Consider the following 25,000-nt stretch of genomic DNA (forward strand, 5'->3'; position numbering starts at 1 on the left):
GTCTTCCTCACTCTTCCTCGCTCTTCCTCACCCCAGTCTTCCTCACTCTTCCTCGCTCTTCCTCACCCCAGTCTTCCTTGCTCTTCCTCACTCTTCCTCCCCCCGTCTTCCTCACCCTGCTTCCCCGGTCTTCCTCACCCTGATTGACACAAAAGTTGGCTAGAGGAAGAAGAAGAGCACACAATAAATACAGCAGGGAGGGAAGGACAACGAGGGACAGGTGAAACTAAGCGGTGGTCACGTTAACGTGAACTCACGTGCCGATGTCGATCGAGAGACGACACCGAGTACTTCCTGATGAAGGTCGTTGCTTACTTCCTGCTCCGTGTGCGTCGCTGCGCTGCGTTCAACAGATGGTCTTTGCACCGAGCTCAAATCAGAGTGGATCTGAGGTCGGACTGAAACCTCCAATAAGCTTCGGTAACACGACGTCGGAGCCCCGTGAGAGCGCTTCTACGCAAAGACCATCACGGTGATGAGTGTTATAATGGAAAGCTAAACTTAGCCTCCTTCATACATCATCACATCACTCACACAGGAGGAAGAGGAGCGTACGGAAACACTCTCCTCTCCCCGCTGAGTCGTGACTGACTGACCTTCAGTCTCACTCCCACCAGGCAGGAGGTGTGAGATTAACATCACGCTGCCTCACTCCATCCAGCTCCACACCAGAGTGAAACATCCCTCAATAAACCCTCCAGGAAACACCAGAATATCATGAAGAACAGGAAGCACTGAAAACATACCAAACCTTTCAGTTCCACAGGAATCTTCCTCACGTTTGGATCCTTAACTTTCAAAATTCATCAGCAAAAATCGACTAGAAAGACTTCTGGACAACAGAATGAAGTATGAAACAGCTGCTGAGCGAACAGGAGGCTGGTGATGTTCACATTACAACCGGAGGGAGGAAGAGGAGGGTTTCTACAACCGGAGGGAGGAAGAGGAGGGTTTCTACAACCGGAGGGAGGAAGAGGAGGGTTTCTACAACCGGCTGTAACTCCTCAACACATCAAACCTTTCTGCCTTGGTTGATTCCAGGATTACTCGACTGACTTCAACCTCCATTTAAACTTCATCCTGACGCGGTCGTAACGCTCTTTGACTCGTCGGACTCGGACTCGTCTCGATTGACATGTGAGAAGCTGGACGGTGGAACTTTAAACCGGTTCTGGCAGGCGCCGGTTTAAATGGGCCCTCGTGAGTCCGCGGGCTCGTCGCCGCTCAGAGTCGTCCTCGTCTGATCTGCGTTGCGACGTCGCTGATCGCTGCGGGCGAGAAGACTCGCCGCCTTGCTCGAGGACACATCAGCAGGGCGGAGAGCTGTCGTGAAGGACGTCTCGCATCCTGAGGGTTTGTTTCATGCTCGTCCAGCCAATCACGTCGCTCCATTCTGATTCTTCCCTTTAACCCCCCTCGTCTGTCCCCCTCGTTTGTCCCTCCATGCCGCCGGTAATTTGTCCTCTGCTCGCCTGCTGAGTGTTTGTGTCTCGACGCCAGCCGGCACCGTCAGATTCCTCCTCTCTCCATCCTTTCTTTTTCCCCCTGTTCTTTCCTGCATGTGTGTGTGTGTGTGTGTGTGTGTGTGTGTGTGTGTGTGTGTGTGTGTGTGTGATGAGACGACTGTCACATTAATCACGTGGTATTTTTACAGTAATGACCGTGACCCTGCGCCAGTTCCCTTCGACAGTTCGTATTCACTGAAGTAAATAACTCGTACTTTAATTTCTCGGAGACAAAGTTGGTCTTTCATCACTGAGACCAGATCAACTCTGACAGGAGGAGACGCTCCACCAGAACCTGATACTGCAGTGGTTTCACTGCTGGAAGACCTTTGAAGGCCCCCCCCCCCCCCACACACACACAGGTGTTCTACAGTATTGCAACGAGAACCTCCCTCTGCTCCCCCCGCTGTGTGTGTGAGCGCCAGACATCTTGAAGAAGCACCAATGGGACGTCTCCGTTTACACACCCCTCGTACTGTTACTGTGTGACCTTGGAGATCCCCTTTACCCGAGCCCCGCCCACCAGGCATTAATGAGTTCGATTGCCCCGTCTCTCGTCTCCTTTAATTGGCTGCAAAAACAAATTAAAAATTTCAAAAAGCCCCGCCCACCCAACACGTTCGCAAACCAATTAGCCGTCGCCTTTCAAGACCTTGGCATCGACCAATCACAGTGCAGTTAAAGGACTAATTAAATGTGATTAAGCTGTGAAGTTGAAGCCACGCCCACAGGGAGACAGACACACACACACACAGCTCTAAAAGAGAGAGGTTGATCCAGAACTTCTCTCTCTCTCTCACACACACACACACACACACACACTAATGAGGAGTTTCTTTGAAAAGCTACCGTTTCTTAACCTTAATTTTTTCCAGTCTGAGCACACACTAATTAGAGAGCAAGAAGAGATGAAGGCAAACTGTGCTCACATCCCAGGAACGTCCAGCTATGTGTGTGTGTGTGCGTGTGTGTGTGTGTGTGTGTGTGTGTGTGGAGTTCCCTCGCCAGCGACCAGACTCTGCTGTGATCTCCCGTTTCACTCCGTCACTTCAGAAAGACAGAAAGAGGAGGAAAAGAAAAGGAGGAGGACGGATGGTCATAAATTGCCGGTGTCGTTACGCCTCCATTGTTCTCTCCTCTTCTCCTTCTCCCCCTTTAATTCAACATTTTACTCCATCCTCTGTTCATTAAATGCAGGGAGGATAAAAACGTCTGCTCATCTGTCCATGTGAACGATGTCTCAGACTATTCTGAAACAATTTAAAACTTCAAACTTGTGTTATGTTGTCGAACTCTGAGTTCCTGCAGGAATCAGAGTTTAACCCTTAAAGCACCGCAGCAGCTCCATCAGGAAGACGGACTCATTAAACAATACAGCTGTAACCTTTGGAGTAACACAAGAATCAGGTGGTGTCATTTATGAAGGAAGGAGAATGAAAGGAAAGACAAAAGGAAGGATAGAGAAAGAAAGAAACTTATCCTATTCTAATAGTTGCATAATTAAGCACAAAGTTATAGTGTTATAGTACAAACAGAACCACTTCTCTGAGATTGTGTTTCATATCCAAACTAATCTGGTGAAGTACCTGAAATATAACTAAATATAATTAAATATAACTAAATATAAATAACTAGCTGAAATATAACCAAAATTAAATATAACTAAATATAAATAACTAGCTTAAATATAACTAAATAAAACTAACTTTAGCTGAAATATCGGTTGCAGATCAATCAGAAATCAGCTCTTCATGCGTTCCAGGTTTCTCACGTTCATTTCTTCCCTGCAGAGAAGAAGACGCCTCACAAACACAGAAAAACACTTCTCACACATCGATACCGGCGGCCAAGGAATAAGATGAGAAGAGAAGTAGAGGAAACAGAGGAGAGAGAAGAGAGTCCTCCAGCAGGAAATGAGCGTCCTGTCCAGACTAATGGTGGACGGAGGATGCCGTGTACCAGCTCAACTTCATCACTGAGGCTGCACAACATCCCGACTTATTATAGAGAACAATAACAGATGTTATCCAGATGTGGAGAAACACAACACGATGTGGAGAAGGACTCAAGAGTCTTTACACCGGGTGTAAACGGAAAAAAAACTCCCGCCCTCCAGTTAGCAGATTACCGCCCTCAGCGTCATTAACATGATTTGTAACTTAGTTTAACCTGAAGGCCGCTGGTTGGATGGAGGTTTGGGTTGGATGGTGGGTTGGTTGGTTGTGGTTGTTTGCTTGTGGTTGGTTATTTGGTTGGGTTGGTAGGATTGGTTGGTTGGTTGTTTGGTTGGGTTGGTAGGATTGGTTGGTTGGGTTGATAGGATTGGTTGGTTTTTTTGGTTGGGTTGGTAGGATTGATTGGTTGGTTGTTTGGTTGGTTGTTTGGTTGGGTTGGTAGGATTGATTGGTTGGTTGTTTGGTTGGGTTGGTAGGATTGGTTGGTTGTTTGGTTGGGTTGATAGGATTGGTTGGTTGTTTGGTTGGTTGGTTGTTTGGTTGGGTTGGTAGGATTGGTTGGTTGTTTGGTTGGGTTGGTAGGATTGATTGGTTGGTTGTTTGGTTGGGTTGGTAGGATTGGTTGGTTGGGTTGGTTGGTTGTTTGGTTGGTTGGTTGTTTAGTTGGGTTGGTAGGATTGGTTGTTTGGTTGGTTGGTTGTTTGGTTGGGTTGGTAGGATTGGTTGGTTGTTTGGTTGGGTTGGTAGGATTGGTTGGTTGTTTGGTTGGGTTGGTAGGATTGATTGGTTGGTTGTTTGGTTGGGTTGGTAGGATTGGTTGGTTGGGTTGGTTGGTTGTTTGGTTGGTTGGTTGTTTAGTTGGGTTGGTAGGATTGGTTGTTTGGTTGGTTGGTTGGGTTGGTAGGATTGGTTGGTTGTTTGGTTGGTTGGTTGTTTGGTTGGGTTGGTAGGATTGGTTGGTTGTTTGGATATTGTTCATGCTGGAGATGAGGCTTCTTGCCATAGCAGAGCCCCATTGATCCTCTAAACAAGTATACAAACTATTTGTGTGGACAATAGAATCTTCGGTGGAGTTTGGTTAAAAGAAACGGAAACGGGTCCAAACCTCATAAGAAGAAGATTTCGGTCTGGTACCGAGGGGATTCTGGTGCCGTTTATTTGGGAACCAACCGCATTCATTGAAAAAGCTAAGCTACGAACAAATCCACCTGCTGTTTCTGAACTGTTCAGGAAGCAATTGTAATCTTCTAGATCAATGCATGATCCATGCATGTTCACAGAAATCATTCGGTAACCACGGTAACATGCAAGTATGGGACTTCAGGATGTTACTCTGATCAATAAGACAGTGAAGACGACTTAAACTGCAAACTGATTTAAATATTTCTGTACAACATGTTTCTTTAGTTCTTTATCTGGTCGTTGTTTATTTCCCGTCGTCGTCTCCTCCTCCCTCCTCCTCCTCCTCCCTCCTCCTCCTCCCTTCTCCCACATTGCCTTCTCCAGTCAATGAATTTCATCATATATATATATATATGTATGTATGTGTGTGTGTGTGTGTGTGTGTGTGGGGAGGAGGATGGAGTATCATCATTGCATCAGTGCCACATTTCCAAGAATAGAAGAAAACAAACAAACAAAAGAAAGAAACAAGAAGAAGAAGAAGAAGGAAAAACTCTGTACAATCTTTCAGGTATGAAATATGTCTCCGAGAATCCAACAAATTAAACCCCGTTTGTCTGCTTTCTCGGTTAGATTAATACATTTAGTTTTGACTCCTGTAAAACGCTGAGCTGCTGCAATTTATTGAGTGAGACAATATGATTAATGTTGTCAGCATTCAACAAGTAGGAGCACCTGGGAGGATCCGCCGGTCTGCCAACAGCAGGAGACGTGTCGTCGGACGCCAATAATATAAAAAAACACTAACGCTATTTGTCACTTCCAGAAACGGAGCTCTATGAATTCATCAACACTTACAAACCACAGGTGATTTCATCCTCCAACACACCGACAGCGCTCGGGTTCGTTGTGCTGTTGGACTCCCAAACACTGGATATGTAATTTCATGAGAGCTGTTTTTAAAGACGCTCCGGGCAGCTCTGCATCACCCGGCTTCACAGGGTTTGAATTTTGGAGGGTTTCAGAAGTCAGAAATCAATACTCTGGTTTTTTTGTGGGGCTGGTGATGATGGGAGGACCAAAAGAGAGCGAAGGGATGAGAAAGGAAAAAGATCTGATGTTACAGAATTCAGTTTTCTCACTTTTTTCTCTGCTGTTTGAAGATATATTTCAGATTTCACTTTCATGCTCTCAGTCATCACATGCTGTGTAGAAACCAACTCCTGTTGGACTTCAGTGATGTTTTTCTTTTCTGTGCAGGTCCACAAATTACACTCGTTTACAGCCGTTAAATCCACTTTCTGCCCTCAAACAACAACTGCAGCCTCCAAAACGACAATAAAGTCAAATGAACGGCTCTCAGAAACAAAAACTGGACGTTACGACCTTCATGATTTTACTGCCTTAAACTGTACGAACAGACGTAAAAAAAAAATAAAAAAAAAATCCTGTAATTCAGTTTTTGCATTTCTGTAAACATTTATAACAACAGTGATGAAACGAGCCGGTGATGAATCATCGCAGGTATAACTGACAAGTCTTCTTTTGTGAGCTGAAGAGTCTTTGAGACCTCCCTCCCTCCCTCCTTCCTTCCTTCCCTCTCTCCCTCCCTCCCTCCTTCTCTCCCTCCATCCCTCTCTCCCTTCCTTCCCTCCCTCCTTCCTTCCCTCCTTCCCTTCCTTCCTTCCCTCCCTCTTTCTTTCCCTCCCTCTCTTCCTCCCTCCCTCTCTCCGTCTCTCCCTCTCTGTCTCCCTCCCTCTCTCCCATCTCTGTATAATGGTTTATGAGGCAGAGAAAGAGGAGGAGTAAAACCTGTCTGCTTTTATCCACCTGAACAGCTCCCTCCTCTTTTTAATAGAGTTAGCTCTGCAGCGCAGTCATGCTCAGCGTGTGTGTGTGTGTGTGTGTGTGTGTGTGTGTGTGTGTGTGTGTGTGTGTGTGTGTGTGTGTGTGTGTGTGTGTGTGTGTGTGTGTGTGTGTGTGTAAAGCCTGCGGACCCCCGTGGGGCAGTTGGGTGTAAAAGCAGCGATATCGGTGTGGGATTTCTGAGCGATGGAGGGAGGAAGGTTGGAAATGGTTTTTTTTTTTATAGTGAGAAGAAAAAAAAAGAGGGATGAGAGGGGAAGGGGAAGAGTGAGGTGAGGAGGAGGAGGTGACGCAGGCTCTCATGCAGGGTGTTGCCCTACTTTTCACTTCAGCTCCTGTCTGGTTCAGGCTTTCCCAAAAATCTACGGTTTCCCCAAAAATGAGCCGCAAGAAAACAGATTTCACAGCTGATGTTCTGCAGCAGGAAACGGATCATCGGATCATCAGGTTCTGAACCCTCAGCTGTGATATTTCCAGATAAAAACAATCAAAAGTCGTCCTCAGAGTCAGAGATCTGTCACACTGTGCACATCTCATGATCTCTGATGTCCATTGTGAAAATATGTCCATAAATCTGCTCAGAAGTCAAGGTGCTCCTTGAAGGTGCAGAAGCTGCCTGAGAATCAGGACGTTTTTACGTTTTCCTCGGTATCCCAGTGACGCGGTGAGCTGTCTCTTCATCCGAGGCCACATCAGAAACACCAGTGAAGAACAGATAATTCGGCTACTTGTAATGACAATTTCCCTAAAAAATACTCTGAGCAGGTTCCTCCTCTGTAAAGAGAATCAAAGAACGGAGTCCTCCGTGTGGTCACTGGACTCAGAGGTCCGATTGATTGAGGTTCTGTGTGACCCCGAGAGCTGTGATGGGCGGTGGCGCCCCCCGACCTGCCGGGTGTAACTCACCACACGATGTGGCCGTTCATCTCAATCCGGGCGGCTGAAGGCCGCGTGACACCACGCTGACATTAAGCAGCAGTAATCGGTGAGAGACGTCTCTTCTGAGGCCACCGCTGACACACTGGATCTGTAAATGTGTGTTTGAGAAAGACACACACTGAGTTTAACTGCAGCAGTACACTCACATATAGTACTCTGAGTACTCTGACTTGTGTAGTACTAACATTTGTAATCTAACACGTGTTGAATTTCAGAAAAGAAAATTCAAGAAGACCTGTTTTTGGGGGCGTGTCTGTTTGACTGACAGGCCTGTGGTGCAGTCAGGTTACAGCTATCGGTGGGCGGGACATAGTATGTCAGGTTTCCAATCAGATCGGTCAGATCCACCTCTGGCTCCTCCCCCAGCTCGTCCAAATATGGCCACTTCCTGCTCCAAACCGCTCCGAAGTAGCTCCTTCTCCTCCTCCTCCTCTTTCCATTCACAGCTCTACTTTCTCCTCTCTCTGTTATTTCCCCTCGCAGCTCTCAGTCTTAAACTCTGTTCTCTGCACTCTCGCTCGCTCTCATTAAACCCAACATGGTGGTTGAGTTTCTGCTCTACAAACAGAGGCGGCTCTGCAGCTGTAATCCATCATCTTTACTCACTAACTAACGCACAAACACACTCACACACACAGAAATGTGCACTGAACTGAACACACACTGTTATGCAGGAACCCTCAGACACAATTAAGAATAAACGCAACTTTTTTTTTTAAGCGTATGCACACAGCCAGTGATGCAGAGAGACACACACACACACACACACACACACACACACACACACACACAAAGAGAGAGAACTACACACAGATCTGGACTGTTTGGGTGCAAAAGAGCAGGTTGACCTTTGAAAAGATGGTTTTAACATGCGAGTTAAACTCAAAGAACCAACTGCAGAAGAAGAGTCGTATCTCCTGATCACACGCTAACGTGACTGCTGCTACGTGAACATCAGTGATGTCACCGTGGAAACCTGAAACTGGAGCAGAGAAACAGCAGATTTTGGGTCCAATTTTTGCGTTCCAGAAAAACTTCAAGTCCGCTCACAGCCGAGTGTTCCTGAGCCAATGCACTGATTTCCGTGCTGAAAACAGGCGAGTTTCTCACCCTCAACAACACAGCCGCAGCTGTCAATCACTTTAACCAGAATAACCAGCGTCGGGTTCGTACGAAACAAATGCCGACACACAAACTCATTTTAGTCTTTAAATGTCGGTTACCAGAACAGAACCCCAGAATTTTACGTGCTCATGCAACAAAAAGTAAACATTGCAGCCCCCCCCTACACACACACACACACACACACACACACACACACACACACACACACACACACACACACACACACACACCACCACCATCTCCCAGCTCTTACATAACAACACTGTATGGATCAGGACTCTGGGGAGGAGGCCTGAAACACTCATCCAGCAGCAGCGTATGGATTTCTCCAGGAGCAGCCGCTAGTATTGCAACGAGGTTGTAACGAGGTTGTAACGAGGTGCATCTTCCTCCTCTGATGCATTTAATCCGAGAGTCAGTGTGGGCGGGATGCAGAGAGGACGACACACAGCGGGAGTGATGTGTTCGCTGTCTCCTGTTGTGTGGAGGTTTGACAACAGCTTTGAATCTTCGGTTTGATTTTTTTTAATGTTTGTTTTCTTCTTTTTCTGAAATCATCATCGATTCTTTCTCTTTAAAAAATGTCACTTTGATCATGAAAAGACTCGACTGACAGCTGATCAATTCATCAGTGTGGGTTTATGTGTGTCACTAAGTCCACCTACACACCACTGCCCACGTTGTGTGTGTGTGTGTGTAAATCCTACTCTCATAACATATTCACACACTTTTGTTCAGCTGTGTAAGCAAGAATAAGTAAGTGTGTGTGTGTGAGAGTGTGTGTGTGTGAGAAAGTGTGTGTGTGTGTGTGTAGTATGTGTGTGTATGTGTGTGTGTGTGTGTGTGTAGTGTGTGTGTGTGTAGTGTGTAGTGTGTGTGTGTGTAGTGTGTAGTGTGTGTGTGTGTAGTGTGTGTGTGTGTGTGTGTCACACCTGTCTCTGTATCAGCGCCAGAGTCTGCTGTCCCTCCTCCATCAGCCTCTCAACAGTTTTCGGATCCTCCACTTTCCCGTTGGCCCTGAAGGCATCACGCACACGCCGCAGTGCATAGGTCCTGCAACAAAACACACACGTGCACGCACACGCGCGCACACACACACTTTAGTGTGAGGCAGTCCGTTTACAACTAGGCCTGCAGGATTCTGGGTAAAATGGGAATCATGATTTCTTTCTTCTGTATAAATGTTTTGTGTTTTCATTCGGCTGATAACTGGCTGATCACGGCTGTCTCCACTTTATGACACCAGCTGCATTATGAACTCTGACAGGCATCAGATGGTTTTATCAGCTTTATCGTCACTGATCAAACGGTAAACAAATCTTCAGTGTCCGGTGGTTTTCCTCGTAGCTGTGCGCGACCGATACTGAACAGAAAAACAGTCCAGTTCAGCCTCTGAAACCCTCAACGAGGACTTTTGTTCTCCTTCTTGCTGGTTGCATCGTATTTAGGCATGAATCGAGATTGTAAATACGATTAACTGTGCATTGCTGTTTACAATAAAAAAGAAAAATACCGATACTGAGCAGCAAAAAGAAGTAGTTAATAAAAAACAGGAAACGTGGTGGAGATACAGAAACCCTCTGAGGGGTTTATGAAAACATCGGAGGTAAAAAAATAAATAAAAAAAGGCAGAAAACAAACAAACAAAAGAGGACAAATTAGTGCGGTTGAGATCAAAACAAACTGAACTGAGTGTTTCAGGAAAACATGAAAAACGCTGCAGGTGGAAACACGCCGACTCTCAAACACGAGAGCTTCTTACTGCGACCAGAGGAAATAAAAATGGTCTGAAAAATGAGGTCAATGTGTAACTGTGTTTTACAGTGCAACACCACCGAGGGCCACTAGGGGCTGGCTCCATAGACTCCCATTGAAAAAGCATCAAGTTCTCTCCTGACATACAAAGTCAATTCATTTTTGTACACAAATTATCATTCGCTAAATTACCTCATTCTTATTAGTCATTCTGAAAATAATCCCATCTAAGAAAATAAACTTTAAAAAGGCATGTCTGTTTGATTGACAGGTTATTCCAGATTCCTCCCTCCTCTCTGCTTAGGTTTCCCTCCACTCAGCCCTCAGGTTTGCAGCAACTTTAAATACGTTTGCTTTCCAACCCAGTGATGTTTTCTGAACCCAGCTCCTCTGGAGGAGCTTTCCCACGTCCAAGGTCTCCGAACACGACCTCATTCACCCGACCGGGGTTGGATGTTTCGTTTCCTCACCAACACACGTTTTCTACAAGAAATAAACTGACATTAAATCTGAGGTCCTTAGCGTTGGTCAGAGGAGCAGATCTGCAGCGCTGCTCGGAGGGAGTCCTCGCTTCGATCCTCTGACCGCCGCTGATTTGATTTCCTGCAGTTTCTCCAGACAACCGGAGCAAAAGAGAGCAAGACAGCTGCAGACGGGCCGGAGCACGCCGCCATCAATAAATCATGTTCACCGAGACGGAGAGGCGTGAGACACCGAAGTCCACTCTGTTCAAGACCTGTACGACACATCCAATCACATCGCTGTCCTCCCACTGATTTCACATCTTTGTCTTTCACTCTGAAACATCTCGTCATGTTTTTAATCCCTCTGACGACTTCGACGGGAGAATTACAACAAAACCACCGATAAACTCAGAGTCTGCATCGTGATCCTGAATGTGAAGAAGAACAATCGGTTGTAAAGACTCCTGGAGAGTCCGTTTCTCACCCTGTTCACCAACTACAACACCCGACCTGAACCAACACCTCTCAGCAGAACCTGAACGTCTCATGACGGACGAGACGCCAACTTTTCTAATGAGATGAAACCAAAACTCTCCCGATAAAATGTTTACGAGGAGACGAAAGCCTGAAGTTTGGCTCAGAGTTTGGTTTCTGCAGGACGCCGAGAGCCCAGAGAAAAAAACACTCCAGATGAGGAAGTGAAACCCAAAACAGACAAATTACAAACTCGGAGTTTCCTGGCAGCAGCTTGCTGAAGTGAAAATGATTATTGGTTTAATTTTCAGCCCTCTTTCCTGTTTCCAGCTGGCAGCTCCTCTGATGGGGGGGGGGGGGGGGGGGGGGGGGTAAACTACAGCGCCGACCTTGGGAAGTTACAGCGCCGCCCAGCAAACCCATTCATCTTCCCTGTCTGTCTCCGTGTCTCCGGCTCATTTAGGATTTTAAGACAGAACCAATAAAAGTGTGATGGATCAGATTTACATGCTGTGGTTAAATACAAGGACGTGATGAGGAGAGCGGCGAGGAACTTTAGTAGATGGATGGATGGATGGATGGAGAAGGGAGGAGGAGGGGTGAAGGAGGGAGGAGGACAGAAATGAGGAGACAAAAAGTAAGGAAGGACAGAAAAGATGTCGAAATACTTTGCATGTTTCCTGCAGAGCGGTTTTGAAGCTCCCGGCTGATCCACAACCGGTCAAACAGGTGTTGCGTGGATGAAGTAGCTCCCCACCTGTCACTCAGAGTAGCCCCGCCCCTTAATCCTGCAGAACTTTAATACAGTTGAAATGTTGAGTTCTATAAAAAGTCAGAGTTGTCATGAACGGGGCAAATTAGCTACAAAGACCAAAAAAGTTTTTTTATATTTTTTTAACGGGGGTCGTGGGGACTGACCTCTAGTGGCCACTCAAGGAACTGCAGTTTGTGACTTAATTTTTCAGCTGTTTAGTTTTACCGGACACTTAGTTACTATCTTCTTTTGTTTAACGGCAAACAGCTTCTAGGTGCATTACCGCCCCCTTCTGGTGGTAGTAACACATTACTACCAGGTTAAAAAAAAAAAAAGAATTTATTTTTAATTTTTTTTAAAGAAAAGACGATCGGCACATACACTATTATTTAATAACAATTTGTAAACATGAAATTCACCGAATACTAAAAGACACGCAAGCTTAACAAATAAAAAAAAATAAACAAGTAAATAAATCTGCTGCTATAAAAGCGGTTTTAAAATAATCAAGGATGTGTTTCAAAGTATTTCAAAGAAATGTGTAGAAATGATCATTTTTGCATTAATTAAAATTGATCAAACAGAAATAAAAAAACAGCGGTCCCTGGTGGTGTGAAGGAGCTCTGCAGTACATTTTAATTGAGTTTTAATGTGCGTGCCTGTGGGAAGCGGCACGTCTCCAGCTAATTCCTTTGGTCATTAACATATTCTGCAGCGCTCCGACTGCTGTTTCACAGCTCTGTAATATTTGTTTCATCCTTCAGGGCCTCTGCTCACCTTGTTTTATCCATCTATGTTCCCGTTCTCCGATAAATCCTCCCCAAAGCTCCTTTTTCTGCATCTGTTTATGTTGATTTCTGAAAGAAGACTTGTCCAACACTCTCCTCTCTTCTTTGCCTCTATCATGTTTGTGCTGATGGAATAACTTTTGTATGTTTGTGAACTCCAAACCTGCTGGATTTGGATGAAATCTGTGTTTCCTGAGCTGCAGCAGCGATAGAATTTTCCTGCGGAGAGTCATGAATGTTTCATCTGACTGCTGTTTGTCGTGTTTTCTTCTCCATTTCTGACAAAGCTCTCCAAATTCAGCTAAAGTCTCCCACCTCTCCTCCCTGGCAGTGCTGCGAGCGTCTGCATCAGCTGTTATTGTAGTCGGAGAGGAACAACAAAACACAGCCTGCAGCAACGTCTGGCATATTCAGGTCAGCACACAACAACCCCGCAAGTACACCGGTACTCTGTTTCACCACAGACCGCAGCGCACCACTTTTAACCTCCCCTGTTTGTCTTGGAAAAAGGGAAATTAGTGCCGATACTTTCCTGGGCGATGAAAGTAACACACTGTCTCTATTTTGTGAAAAGAAGAAGCGTTTCTGAGCCCATGCAGTGATTTAAAACGGGCAAGCGTCTCACAATCGTAGCGCTGCTTCATAAAAGATCGTTATTCAGTGAAATGTGATTATTTTTACTTTGGAGAAAGGAGGTCGGTCATGACTCAGCATTTCCTGCAGCAGAGTTTCTGATGTCCCTGATCGCAGCGATGATGACCTTCAGTCAGATAATTTGCCGCAGGACTGAAACTCCAACTAAAACCACTAGAGAACAGAAAATCTATCAGTCAATTAGGTTGATTCATTGGACTTATTTTAGCTTATTAATTACAAATTTACATCTTCAAACTTTTGCTGAAAACAACGACACAGAGCGGCTCATTCAGGTCAAACTACAGCAGCTGTAATCTGCAGAAAGAAAAGTCGGCTTTTATTTTCCTAATGAGTTTAAATTGTTTCAATTCCTTTGGCAACAGTTTTGGCCTTTGGGGTGCAATGCATGCTGGTACATGTAGTCACTGAGGATTTGTCAAGTCTGCACGTTCACATGATAATGAAGAAACCCAATTTACATTTGCAGAAGTTCTCTGGAGGGACCGGCCGCCCTCACACGAGGTCCGAGATGAGGCGGGGGGGCCGGACCAGCTGCCTGCTCGCCTCCTGTAGGCAGCCTGGATATTTGTGTTTGGACCGGCAGCAGGAGGAGGAGGAGGAGGAGGAAGAGGAGGAGGAGGCCGCTCCTCATCTGGCTGTTCAATAATTCAACACAGCGGCGGCCCTCTGATGTCCGCGTGCTACGGCGCCGTGTGCTGTGACAGTTGAAGACGCTCTGTCCCAAACTCACCCCGGATACACACACACACACACACACACACACACACACTCTCTCTCTCTCACACACACACATACATACACACACACACACACACACACTCTCTCACACACACACACACACACACACACTCTCTCTCTCACACACACACACACACACACTCTCTCTCTCACACACACACATACATACACACACACACACACACACTCTCTCTCACACACACACACACACACACACTCTCTCTCTCACACACACACACTCACACACACTCTCTCTCACACACACACACACACACACACACACACACACACACACACACACACACTCTCTCTCTCACACACACACACACACACACACACACACACACACACACACTGCCCCGCATGCAAAGACAAACCCACAAACATAACGGCCCCGCGGTGATAATAAATGCAGTTCCATGATTGAAACAGGAGTCGGATCGAAGCGAGTTTTGAGACGACTGCAGCTTCAGCAGCTTGAATTCGGTGCTAATCTAATCTGAGGGTGGAGATACCCTCACAGATTCAGCAGCAGGCGCAATTGATTTCCAGCATAAATAAATACAGAGCGTGTCACAGTCAGTTAGGCAGAACACACCGAGCCCTGATGGGATCTGAGCAGCAGGAGGCCTGCAGACAAATCAGGTCAGTGGTCAGGTACAAACTAGGCCACGGACTGTTCAGAGCAGCAGACGCAGGATTAAACCCTCCGACCTCCGGGTCCGGCACACAGCTTCAGATCACACACACACACACACACACACACACACACACACACACACACACATCTCTCCGCCTTAACCTTTCCATCATATTTCAAACCATTTCCACGGCTTTATTTGGGCAGTTTAAAACAGGAAGAACGACAATCGGACAATCAGAGCTCACAGCGTCTGCAGGCCCCGCAAAGGTCAGAGGCCATTGGGATTTCAAAATTAGTGATAAAAAACAAACAAAACACATTTCACTAATCACTGGGCACGTTTTAGGATTTTTACAAATATTAAAAACAATTCAAAACCATTTCAAGTCCCTGGAAAAGTTTTTTTTTTTTTTTAAAGTTCAAAACTTTTCCAGGAATTTTATGACAGGAAAGAAACCACAGACTGTATATAAAAGTGGACGTAAAGCTTCCAGGTCTGAAAAATGAGTCCTTAAATGTGTAATGCCACTGAGGGCCACTAGGGGCTGGCTCAAAACAATACTGTCTCAAATAGACTCCTCTTCAAAAGTCAGCAACTTTTCTCCTGAAGTACAAAGTCAATAAACTATATCTAGATGGTGGTCCTTCTGAGACTAATGCCATCTTTTATCAGATACACAGCTATGTTTGGGGCGTGTCTGTTTGCTTGACAGTAAGGATCCTGGTATTGGTGGGCGGGGCTTAGTGTCCTCAGGTTCTTCTCAGGACCTGTCAGGTCCAGGACCAACTCTGATTCACCAGAACCAGCCTGTCAGGTCCAGGACCAACTCTGATTCACCAGAACCAGCCTGTCAGGTCCAGGACGACAAAGACAGCCTGGACAGTTCAACAGAAGAACCAAGAGATAGCGACAAAAAGAAACGACCTCAAAGAGATGAAATACGACAAGATAAACAAACAACCAAAAATTAGATACAAAAACAACAACAAACAGATGAAAAAAACAACCTGAGAAAAGAAATGATCTTAAAATCAACTCGATATCACAACAAAGATTCAAAACAACAACAACACAACGAACCCCACAGATTAAAACTAAATGATACAAAGAAACATGAAAATACACAAAACACGTCTAGAGCTCCTCCCTTTTAGGAGGCGCGTCTCGTTGTGGGCGGGGTTAAACGTCTGGCCCCGCCCACCGTGAACAGCTGCGTTACTTTTTTACCGTTATGTTTTCAAATGTACACAATGCGACAGAACTTGGATATAAAACGACTCCAAACACCATTAAACCAGCAGGATGTTATTTCAGAATATAAAGAGACGCGCGTGCTGTTTCAGGGTTCTGGTTCTGTTCGGAGGTTCATGTAAACACAGCCGGTTAGCTGCTAGCTTTTTAGCATCTTTCCCGCCGCTGACAGCCGGTTTAAACCGGCCAGAAGGACCGCCGGCGCCGGGCGGACACCGCCGCTCACCTGTAGTTGTACGAGGGGAACTTGTTGCTCTCTCTCAGCATCGTCCTGTACAGCGACATCACCTGGGTTCGCGTGGACGCCGCCATCATGTTTGCTAACAGCGCCTTGCTCCCGCCCCCTTTTTCCGCGACAATTTAATCGTCAAGGACCCCTTCTAGGAGCGTGACCAAAGAGCGCCTGAGCGGAAATACGAGTTTCTGGCCGCTTTTGACCTCTTTTCCTCTTTATGTATTTATTATTACAAATTAACATCCACGTGTAAAACATAACCGTCGTAATAAAAAGTTACCATAAAATATTAAAGTTGTTTTGAAAGAAGATTTAACGTCTAGAGGGAACACAGGCGCGCCTCCGCCGAGTTGTGAGCAACCCGGGACTGACAGAAGGTGAGTTCAGCTGGCTCGTTTTAACCTCCCTAAAAATGTCACGTTCAAACAACAAGGCTGCGGTTTTATGAGTGAGTGACAGGGAGACGGTGTCGTGCTTCGCTTCACGGTGCAGACCGGCGACGTGTCGGTTCACTGCGCTTTTATTTCCCCTCAGAAAAGTCATTGTTGTGGTTCAGCGTGTTAGCTGCTCGGACGGACCTGCAGCAGTGACGTCACGTTGGTGGGTTTGTTCAGTTCGCTCCGAATAATAATAATAAGTTTTCCTTTAATGAGCCTCAAAGTTTAATTAAAGTGTTTTACAAGGAAGAAAAACAACAATATTTTGAAAGTGCAAATTTAAAAACTTGCTGCACGCGGAGCTGGATTTGATTTGAGGTTCTTTTCACCTGCTGCACAACGCAGTTAAAGTTACTGGTCATCACGGCAGAGCGTGTAATACACACGCCCGTCCTCTAGAGGGAGGCGTGTAATACACACGCCCGTCCTCTAGGGGGAGGCGTGTAATACACACGCCCGTCCTCTAGAGGGAGGCGTGTCAGCGGTAACGTGCTTCAGGAAAACAACCATTAAACCAACTTTTATTTATTTACTTATGTTTCTTTTTACTTTTAGTCCGTACTGCAGCTACCTTTAAAACGTATAACATGTAGTATGTGTACGACTGGGACGTCCTACTTCATCTACTTTGCCTCATTACTTCCGTCGAATGGCACCAGGCGTTTCCAAGACGAGCCTCCCTCTAGTGGAAGGACGGGTGTATTACCCGTGAGGATTTAATCATCGTCAGCGGGAAACCATTGACTTTCAGCTTCAGTTTGAATAAAGTAACAACTTTTACTTTGTAGACGCGCCGACACTAAAGAGGCTCTGAGTGTAACCAAGTAATCAAATACTGATTCAGGAATCTGTCAGTCTTCAAGTTTTATAAAAATGTTCTATAAAAATGTTTTGTCGTAGAGTGATGTCATCAGAGGGGGCGGGGTTGAGATGGAGAAGCTAATGTGAGCAGCCACACAAAAAAACTGATTAGTCCAGTCAGCTGGGACTGAAGGAAATCCTCCTTTATTGATCTCCTGTGGAGACACACACACACACACACACACACACACACACACAGGACCGACGTGACCAACAATGTCATCATCAACTGGGTTTTTACGAACAAACACACATAACTAAACACAGAGGAGTGTGTTGGTTCACATGAGCATGAACCTGAACACACACACACACACACACACACACACACACACACACTCAGTGGTGCCATTGACCTTTACACTAAAAGACAGCGGGACATCAACAAACAGGATGTGTCTCTGACCTTTCACACATCCACAGCTAAAGAGCATACTGTACACACACACACTGCTTCTTCGTACTTCTATCTTTGTGAGGACCGTCACTTACAAGACGACGTCACAGAGCCTCCTCCTGCACAGACTAGATTACAGCAGGGAGGGAAGGACACCGAGGGACAGGTGAAACTAATTAGGGGGGCGGGGCCAACAATCGTGCAAAGGGTGTCTGTAACTCCGACGTGTTCTCGTTCCCAGGGTGTCAAATACTGACGTTTTATAAAAAAAACATTTCCTTTAAGACGCACGAGGTGATTTTATGTTTAGGAACCGAAACCTGACGTGGTTCTGGTCCAGAACACACAAACCAAATGGTTTGTTCCATCCATCCACCCCGACCTCCTCCCTCCATGAACTTCACTCCTTTTGTACTTCATCACATGACCTTTTTCAAGTGTACAACACATAAGGTTGCTTGTTTGTGTCTCTCGAGCATCTATACGGGATGAACTGGTAACCCCGTGTCGGGTCGACGAGTCCCACCGAGGCTGCAGAAGGTTTTCTGAGACCTATTTGTGCTGAGAACTGACGTCAAGTAAAGGCAGAGTGTCTGTTTTTTCTTCTGCACCTGTGAGATAATCACCAATGAACACCTTCAGAAAAGTAGCTTCAGCGCAGGCTTGACTGAGTCTTCCGGTCGTCTCCGAGTTGGAAAAGTCCTCGTCGAACTGTGAAAAACTCGGACGAAGTGAAGACGAGCCGTGGAGAGAAAGTCGACGGCGTGTCCGTCTGAGTTTGTCTGATGTGTTGGCGGGTTGTTTTTCTCTCTTTGAATCACCGCTGTGAGCCGCTGATTGAGTTTTCGCTGTCTGTCTCCTTTCTGCCTGGCGGATCAAGGCCTCGACGTTCCACCTCATCGACCGCTTCCTCCTGTTCACGCCGGTGGAAGAATCCGTCGAGGAGGCATCAGCCCCGTGACCCGAACCCTCCGCTGTTCACCCGACCCTCCGACCCTCCGACCATCCACCCGTCGTCTCAGCTCCAGTCCTCCTCCTCCTCCTCCTCCGGACAGGTTTGTGTGTTCTGTTTTAAATCTTCATTTTCTAATGGCACAAAAATGAAATACGCGAAAGTGATGATTCCTCGTGTTTACAGTCACAAAGTTCTGCAGGAAGTAAATCTGTGAGGGTGAGAAGTGACGTTTGTGGCGGAAACGATGGAATTAACAACACAAAATGTGTCAGAAACGGTTGACTGCCCGCTGGTTTGATGTTCTTTTGGGGGTTGAATTAAGTGTAATACCACTCAAGGGCACTAGGGGCTGGCTCCAATAGACTCCCATTGAAAAAGCCTCGAGTTCTGGAAAAACAAAGTGAACAATTCAAAGTATGTTTAGACAAGTTGAACGTCATATTTGATAAATAATGAGTGTTTATCGCTGAAATAATTTACGAGTACATTATTTATATTATATTTATATATATTATTATTATTTAGTGTTTTCTGTGCAGGTAGGCGGGGCTTGGAATGTGTCTAAAAAAACATGAAGCTAAAAACTGCATTTCCTCAACTGGCCACTTGAGGCTCCAACAGCGAGTCAGTCCTCAGCGTAGACTGTGATATCAAAGTGTTCGTAGCTTCCGGGTCTGAAAAGAGAAGCCAATACTGAAGTACCTTAACCTGCAATACTGCTAAGTACCACCAGGGAAACATCAGGATCTCAAGTCAGCTTTAATTATGCAGGATTTTTAAACGTATGTCGACCAAAGTGCTGCGTAACTTCAGAACAGAATTAAAACAGGCTAGGCAATGAAAAACATATTAAAGAGAAATAAAAATGAAATTAAAAGCATCAAACGCCACTTAAAGATTGAACCCTATCCGGAGCAGGAGGCTGTTCCAAAGTTTCGGATATATCACATGCACACATAATGCAGGACAGACTGCTGCCACCTCCACCAATCAGAGTGGAGGTTGGTCTGTAATCACAGCTACCAATCAGAAACAAAGTCGCAAAACAAGGACGCCGGCGCAGCGGAGCGTATGTTTTACCGCCTGACTGGATTCATCGCTGCTTAATTTGAATAATAAAACGGTAAACCTGCGCCGGGATTAAACTTTCGGTGTCGGAGCTGCATCTTTCAGAGCGCCAGCCAATTGGTGGTTAACTGGCTGATGGCTGTTTCCAGTGGCGGTTCCAGTGGGGTCCGTGCGACCGGCCGCCTTCCTGGTGAAGTTGCTCAGTTGGGGTTAAAGTTCGGGGGTCAGGCGCCGAGTCATGATGGTTAAAGTTACGGTCACGAGAATGCATCGTATCAACAAAGGTCCCCACAAAGATAGCTGTACCAACGTGTGTGTGTGTGTGTGTGTGTCTGTGTGTGTGTGTGTGAGAGGTCTGGTGGACTCAGCAGGTTCAGGAAGGGCTTTCTAGAACAGATGGAGGACACACACACACACACACACACACACACACACACACACACACACACACACACACACACACACACACGCCCTTTCAGCTTTGTCGTTCCTCCTCTTCGGTACATTTTTCGTGCCGACACATTCGTCTAATGTGAAAACAAATTCAGACCTGAACCTGAAATCTTCCTTATGACTTAATAAGAATATTTGTCCTCCTCACGTTTCCATAGAAATAAGACCGTACGAGACAGGTCATCCTTTTTTGTCGCCACTCTGCAGCAGACACCTCCAACTCTCTCCTCCCTCCTTTTAAATCCATGTTTTATGACCTGCGAGGCCTCGGCGGGCCCCGAGGGCGAGTCTTTATCCGAGCCGCCGCCGGTCGCTAAAAAACTGTGAAAATAAAACATTCAGCCGCTAATAAGGAGGCAGTGGAGCGCGGCGTCCCTCCGAGGACCTGACACCAGATCACAGGGAAATACAAAGCAGCCGGAGACGTGCTCTGTGGTGTCACTGCTGCTTTGTTCACATTCACGGGCTCATAGCTGCAGTCTGACCAAGTCTGTTTCACCATTATGGTAATATGAACATATATATATATATATATATATATATATATATATATATATATATATATATGTGTGTATATATGTATATATGTGTATACATATATATATATATACAAAAGCCAAAATGTTTTAATAACAATATAAACATTTACAGCTAATAATAAAAGAAAAGATTTGGTTCTGGACCTGGTTCTGGACTTTTTTTTGCCTTCTTTTGAGCCCAATTTTGGGCGACTTTTAGTAAAACTTTGAACTTCATTGTTCAGCAACACAGCTGAGGACCAATAGGGGGCGCTGTGGTCGCCACAGACAGAGAAATCCAGAGTTTAGATCTCAGAACAGGAACGTCTAGCTTTAAAAATCTAATATATGTTTCTCCCGGTGAGAAGAGATGAAGAGCGACGGACGTGGATGTGACGAGCCGATCATACATGCATGTAGAGGATATATGAGCGAGCCGTCAGTCAGAGCGGACCTCCGGGTCGGCCGCTCGGCCTTCATCCTCGCTCTGCTGCCAATTACTTTTCAACTGGAATCACACCTGCGAGCGGCTTCACCTTCCTCCGTTGCCTCTTTCATCTCTTTTCTACAACGACAGCGGTGAAGAAAACGTACTGCCTGAGACGAGCCTTCTCTCGTTATGAAGAGTTTTAGCGGATAACTCCGTAAGCCTGCTCTCCAGGAACCAGGCCGGGCTTTAATTCTAATAACCCCGGAGCCACGGAGAGCTCACCGAGAGTCACGCTTTATCCACCGAATAGTTTTCTCTGTTTTGACGGATGGATATAAAACAAGCTCATGATTTTATTGGGTGCTTCATGATGAAGAAGGAAACCTGCGACTGCGGTTTTATCCGAGTTGTTTTCAGGCAGGAACACTTTAACTTTAACTTTAACTATTTCTATCATGAATAGAAGAACCGGAGAAATCTGAGTAAATGAAACACAAACCAACCCAACGTCCCTCCGCGACCCGGTTCTGTTCAGAGCTGCTTCGCTGACTGAGGTGAAATCGTGAACTCTCGTGAACTCTCCAAATCAGCGCTGATTTAGAGAGTTCCCGATTTCACCTCTCGTTTTGCTTCTTTTTCTTTTTATACGTGCAAACACTTTGTCTATTTTGGGCCGCAGCAGATGTTGTGATGTGTCAGCGGTGTGTAATTATCAGCCGCGGATTCCCTGACTGCATCACACTCGCAGGACGCCGAGCGAGCGACGGATAAACATTAAGAAACGAGACGTCTGCCGTCAAATCCCCAAAACACCCACAATATGATTTGCAAAGCTGCAGAATTAACCAGAAAAAACTGTGTGTGTGTTTGTGTGCGCTGCATATTTCCAATTTGCACTCTTACCAATGTCTCCTGAGCATATGTTTACTGTGTCGCAGCCAGGATTCACACTCCTACACACTTCCTCTCACACACACACACACACACACACACACACACACACACACACACACACACACACACACACAGGTGAACAGGTAGACTCTCTCTCTCGCCAGAAGTCTTCAGCGGTTTCTTCCAAAACATGTCGAGCTGGAGACGTTTTATTTTTGTCACATGAAGCTGAAGCTTCAGAAAAAGAAGAAATGAAACGTATACTTTACCAGAGTCTCATCCTGCAACATCAACCAACCACCAACCATCAGTGATGTCATCAACCATCAGTGATGTCATCAACCACCAGTGATGTCATCGTTGGTTTGTGAACATTATGAATCCTCCAGTTCAGATTCTGTCCGTCACCATCTTTGATAGTTCGGAGCGGTTTGGAGCAGGAAGTGACCATATTTGGACGAGCTGGGGGAGGAGCCAGCGGTGGATCTGATCGATCTGATTGGAAACCTGACGATACTACGTCCCGCCCACCGATAGCTGTAACCTGACTGCACCACAGGCCTGTCAATCAAACAGACACGCCCCCAAAAACAGGTCTTCTTGAATCTTCTTTTCTAATGAATGAGGGATTATTTTCAGACGGACCTCCAGAAAACTAATAAGAAGGAGTGACTTTAGCTAACAACACCGAGATAACTGATGGACACATTTTATTCACTTTGGATTTGATGAGAGAAGTTGAATGGGAGTCTATGGAGCCGGAGGCTTTTTGGAGCCGACCTCTAGTGGCACTCGCTGGTATTGCAGCTGAAGACACTTCTGGATCAGAACCATTTTTCAAGTTACGAACTCTTTTATAAACAGACGGAGGCTGCGTTCCATTCTGTGATCGTTTTTATGGCGTTGACCAAATTATTTGAGATGAACTAGAAGTCAAACCATTCAGTCTTCGTCTTAAACGGATTAAAGATCGTCGGCCTCCTCGAGGACGTTGAAAAATGAAGCCTTTACAACCTGCATGACAACAGCACAAAACCCACAGAAGTTAACTTTACATTTTGCCAGCTCCGCATATTTGGCCTCTGTGTGCTGAATTTGACAGATCCGCGGGAGAAAAACTGAGCTGTGAGCCGGCGCTGCAGAGGATGATTGATTCAGATCGGGCCGGGCTGTCCCTCAGGACGACGGCCCAGGGCGATCGATGCGCCGGCCGGCCTCCTCGTATTCATAAAGAAGCTCCCCGCTGCAGGACGAGGCTTCGCTCTCTGGACTCGTGATGACGGAGTTTCCTGACGGCGCCGAGCGGACCGAGCTTCTGTAAAACAATCATGAGATGATGAAGAAAACCGGTGTCACGATGAGAAGGAATCGGACGGATCGATAACGTCGGTTCTACCAACACGGTGGCTTTGTTTCGGTTTCAAAGATCCTCAAGTTCTTTCGCTATAATTTAGTTGCTCCACGAAATAATTCTCACAATCTCTGGAAGATTTGCGGCAGCTTAAAATTTTGCAAAGTTCCCAAGTTTTTTCTGCAAACAATTTTGTGAACAGAAGTTCTGTGTTTTCCTGTCCCTCGTTTAACTGGACTCTGACGTGTGTGTGTGTGTGTGTGTGTGTGTGTGTGTGTGTGTGTGTGTGTGTGTGTGTGTGTGTGTGTGTGTGTGTGTGTGTGTGTGTGAGTGACACAGTGGAGAGAAACAAATTGGATGTATGAGCGGAGCTGCCGGGTGGCAGAAACCTGCAGCCTCGGCACTTTTCTCCTCCGACCATAAACCCCCCCTTCTTCATCATGTCAAACACTCCTCCTCCTCCTCTTGTGTGATGTTCTCTTGTCTTCCTTCCTCCTTTTCTCCTCCTTTTATTTGCTTTCCTTGTTTATTCTTTCCTTTCCTTTCCTTTCCTTTCCTTTCCTTTCCTTTCCTTTCCTTTCCTTTCCTTTCCTTTCCTTTCCTTTCCTTTCCTCCTCCTCCTCCTCCTCCTCTTCATCTCTGTGAAACCCTCCTTCTTTTTTATTTCTGCAGGTTTTATCTAATGCTGCTTGTCAAAAAGCCGCCTGCCTCTCAGAGCATCACATCCACATCCTCGGCTTTATTAAGGTGTGAAGAGGAGGAGGAGGAGGAGGACGAAGAGGAGGAAGGAGTGTATTAGTGGAGGAATGAGGAGCCATGGTGCAGATTTAGAGGGGAGGATGTGGAGTTTATGGCTTTTTTTTTTAAAGTGACAGGGGGAGGGAGGAGGGGGGTAAGGAGGAGAAGGAGAAGGAGAAGGAGGAGGAAGGAGGGGTGATGGATGTGAGGTCGTTCCAGGACACGCTGTTTTAAATAAACGCCACCGTATCGGCCGATCAGTTCGACTACAGCTCCTATAAATCCTGCTGCAGCTCGGCTGGCCTGCCGGCCAACTTATCTCACACACACACACACACACACACACACACACACACACACACACACACACACACATCCTGCAGCTGTCCTGCTTTATGGCTGCGTGTATACAGCATTTTATGAAACAACCTCGGCAGGAAGAAGAGAATGAAACTTCAATCTCTCCAACTTTATTTATTTCACTGATTCACGGTGACGACGAGATTCAGAGTCAGAACAGAGCCGGCGATCCGGAGCTCCATTAAACACGTCGGTGCGTTCAAACGCCGCAAATATGAGATGATCGACAATCATTTTTCTGAACCGAATCAATAGTTTTTCCGCTG

The 25,000-nt window shown here is 46.0% G+C and overlaps 2 protein-coding genes across 3 annotated transcripts in view; one reads left to right on the forward strand and one right to left on the reverse strand.

Annotated features, from left to right (window-relative positions):
* lyrm4 (LYR motif containing 4) overlaps positions 1-16,400 on the reverse strand; it is an 18,157-nt gene extending 1,757 nt beyond the window's left edge. Inside the window, exons 1-3 of one of the 2 annotated variants that reach the window (XM_069177625.1) lie at positions 16,264-16,400; positions 9,445-9,565; positions 7,355-7,475 (exon numbers count right to left, since the gene is read on the reverse strand). In XM_069177625.1, the coding sequence (XP_069033726.1) occupies positions 7,371-7,475; positions 9,445-9,565; positions 16,264-16,352 (315 nt within the window). In that variant the 5' untranslated portion in view covers positions 16,353-16,400 and the 3' untranslated portion in view covers positions 7,355-7,370. The remainder of the gene's footprint in view (positions 1-7,354; positions 7,476-9,444; positions 9,566-16,263) is intronic. The other variant, XM_069177626.1, reaches the window with a different exon arrangement.
* A 154-nt stretch (positions 16,401-16,554) lies between these two features.
* fars2 (phenylalanyl-tRNA synthetase 2, mitochondrial) overlaps positions 16,555-25,000 on the forward strand; it is an 82,130-nt gene continuing 73,684 nt past the window's right edge. The window contains exons 1-2 of the mRNA XM_069177627.1: positions 16,555-16,649; positions 18,848-19,022. The gene's annotated coding sequence lies outside the window, so the exon portion shown is untranslated. The remainder of the gene's footprint in view (positions 16,650-18,847; positions 19,023-25,000) is intronic.

The sequence above is a fragment of the Embiotoca jacksoni genome, unplaced genomic scaffold (assembly GCF_022577435.1).
Source record: "Embiotoca jacksoni isolate LCO1_2020_lvr unplaced genomic scaffold, fEmbJac1.0.p SCAF_75, whole genome shotgun sequence".
Lineage (NCBI taxonomy): Eukaryota > Metazoa > Chordata > Actinopteri > Embiotocidae > Embiotoca > Embiotoca jacksoni.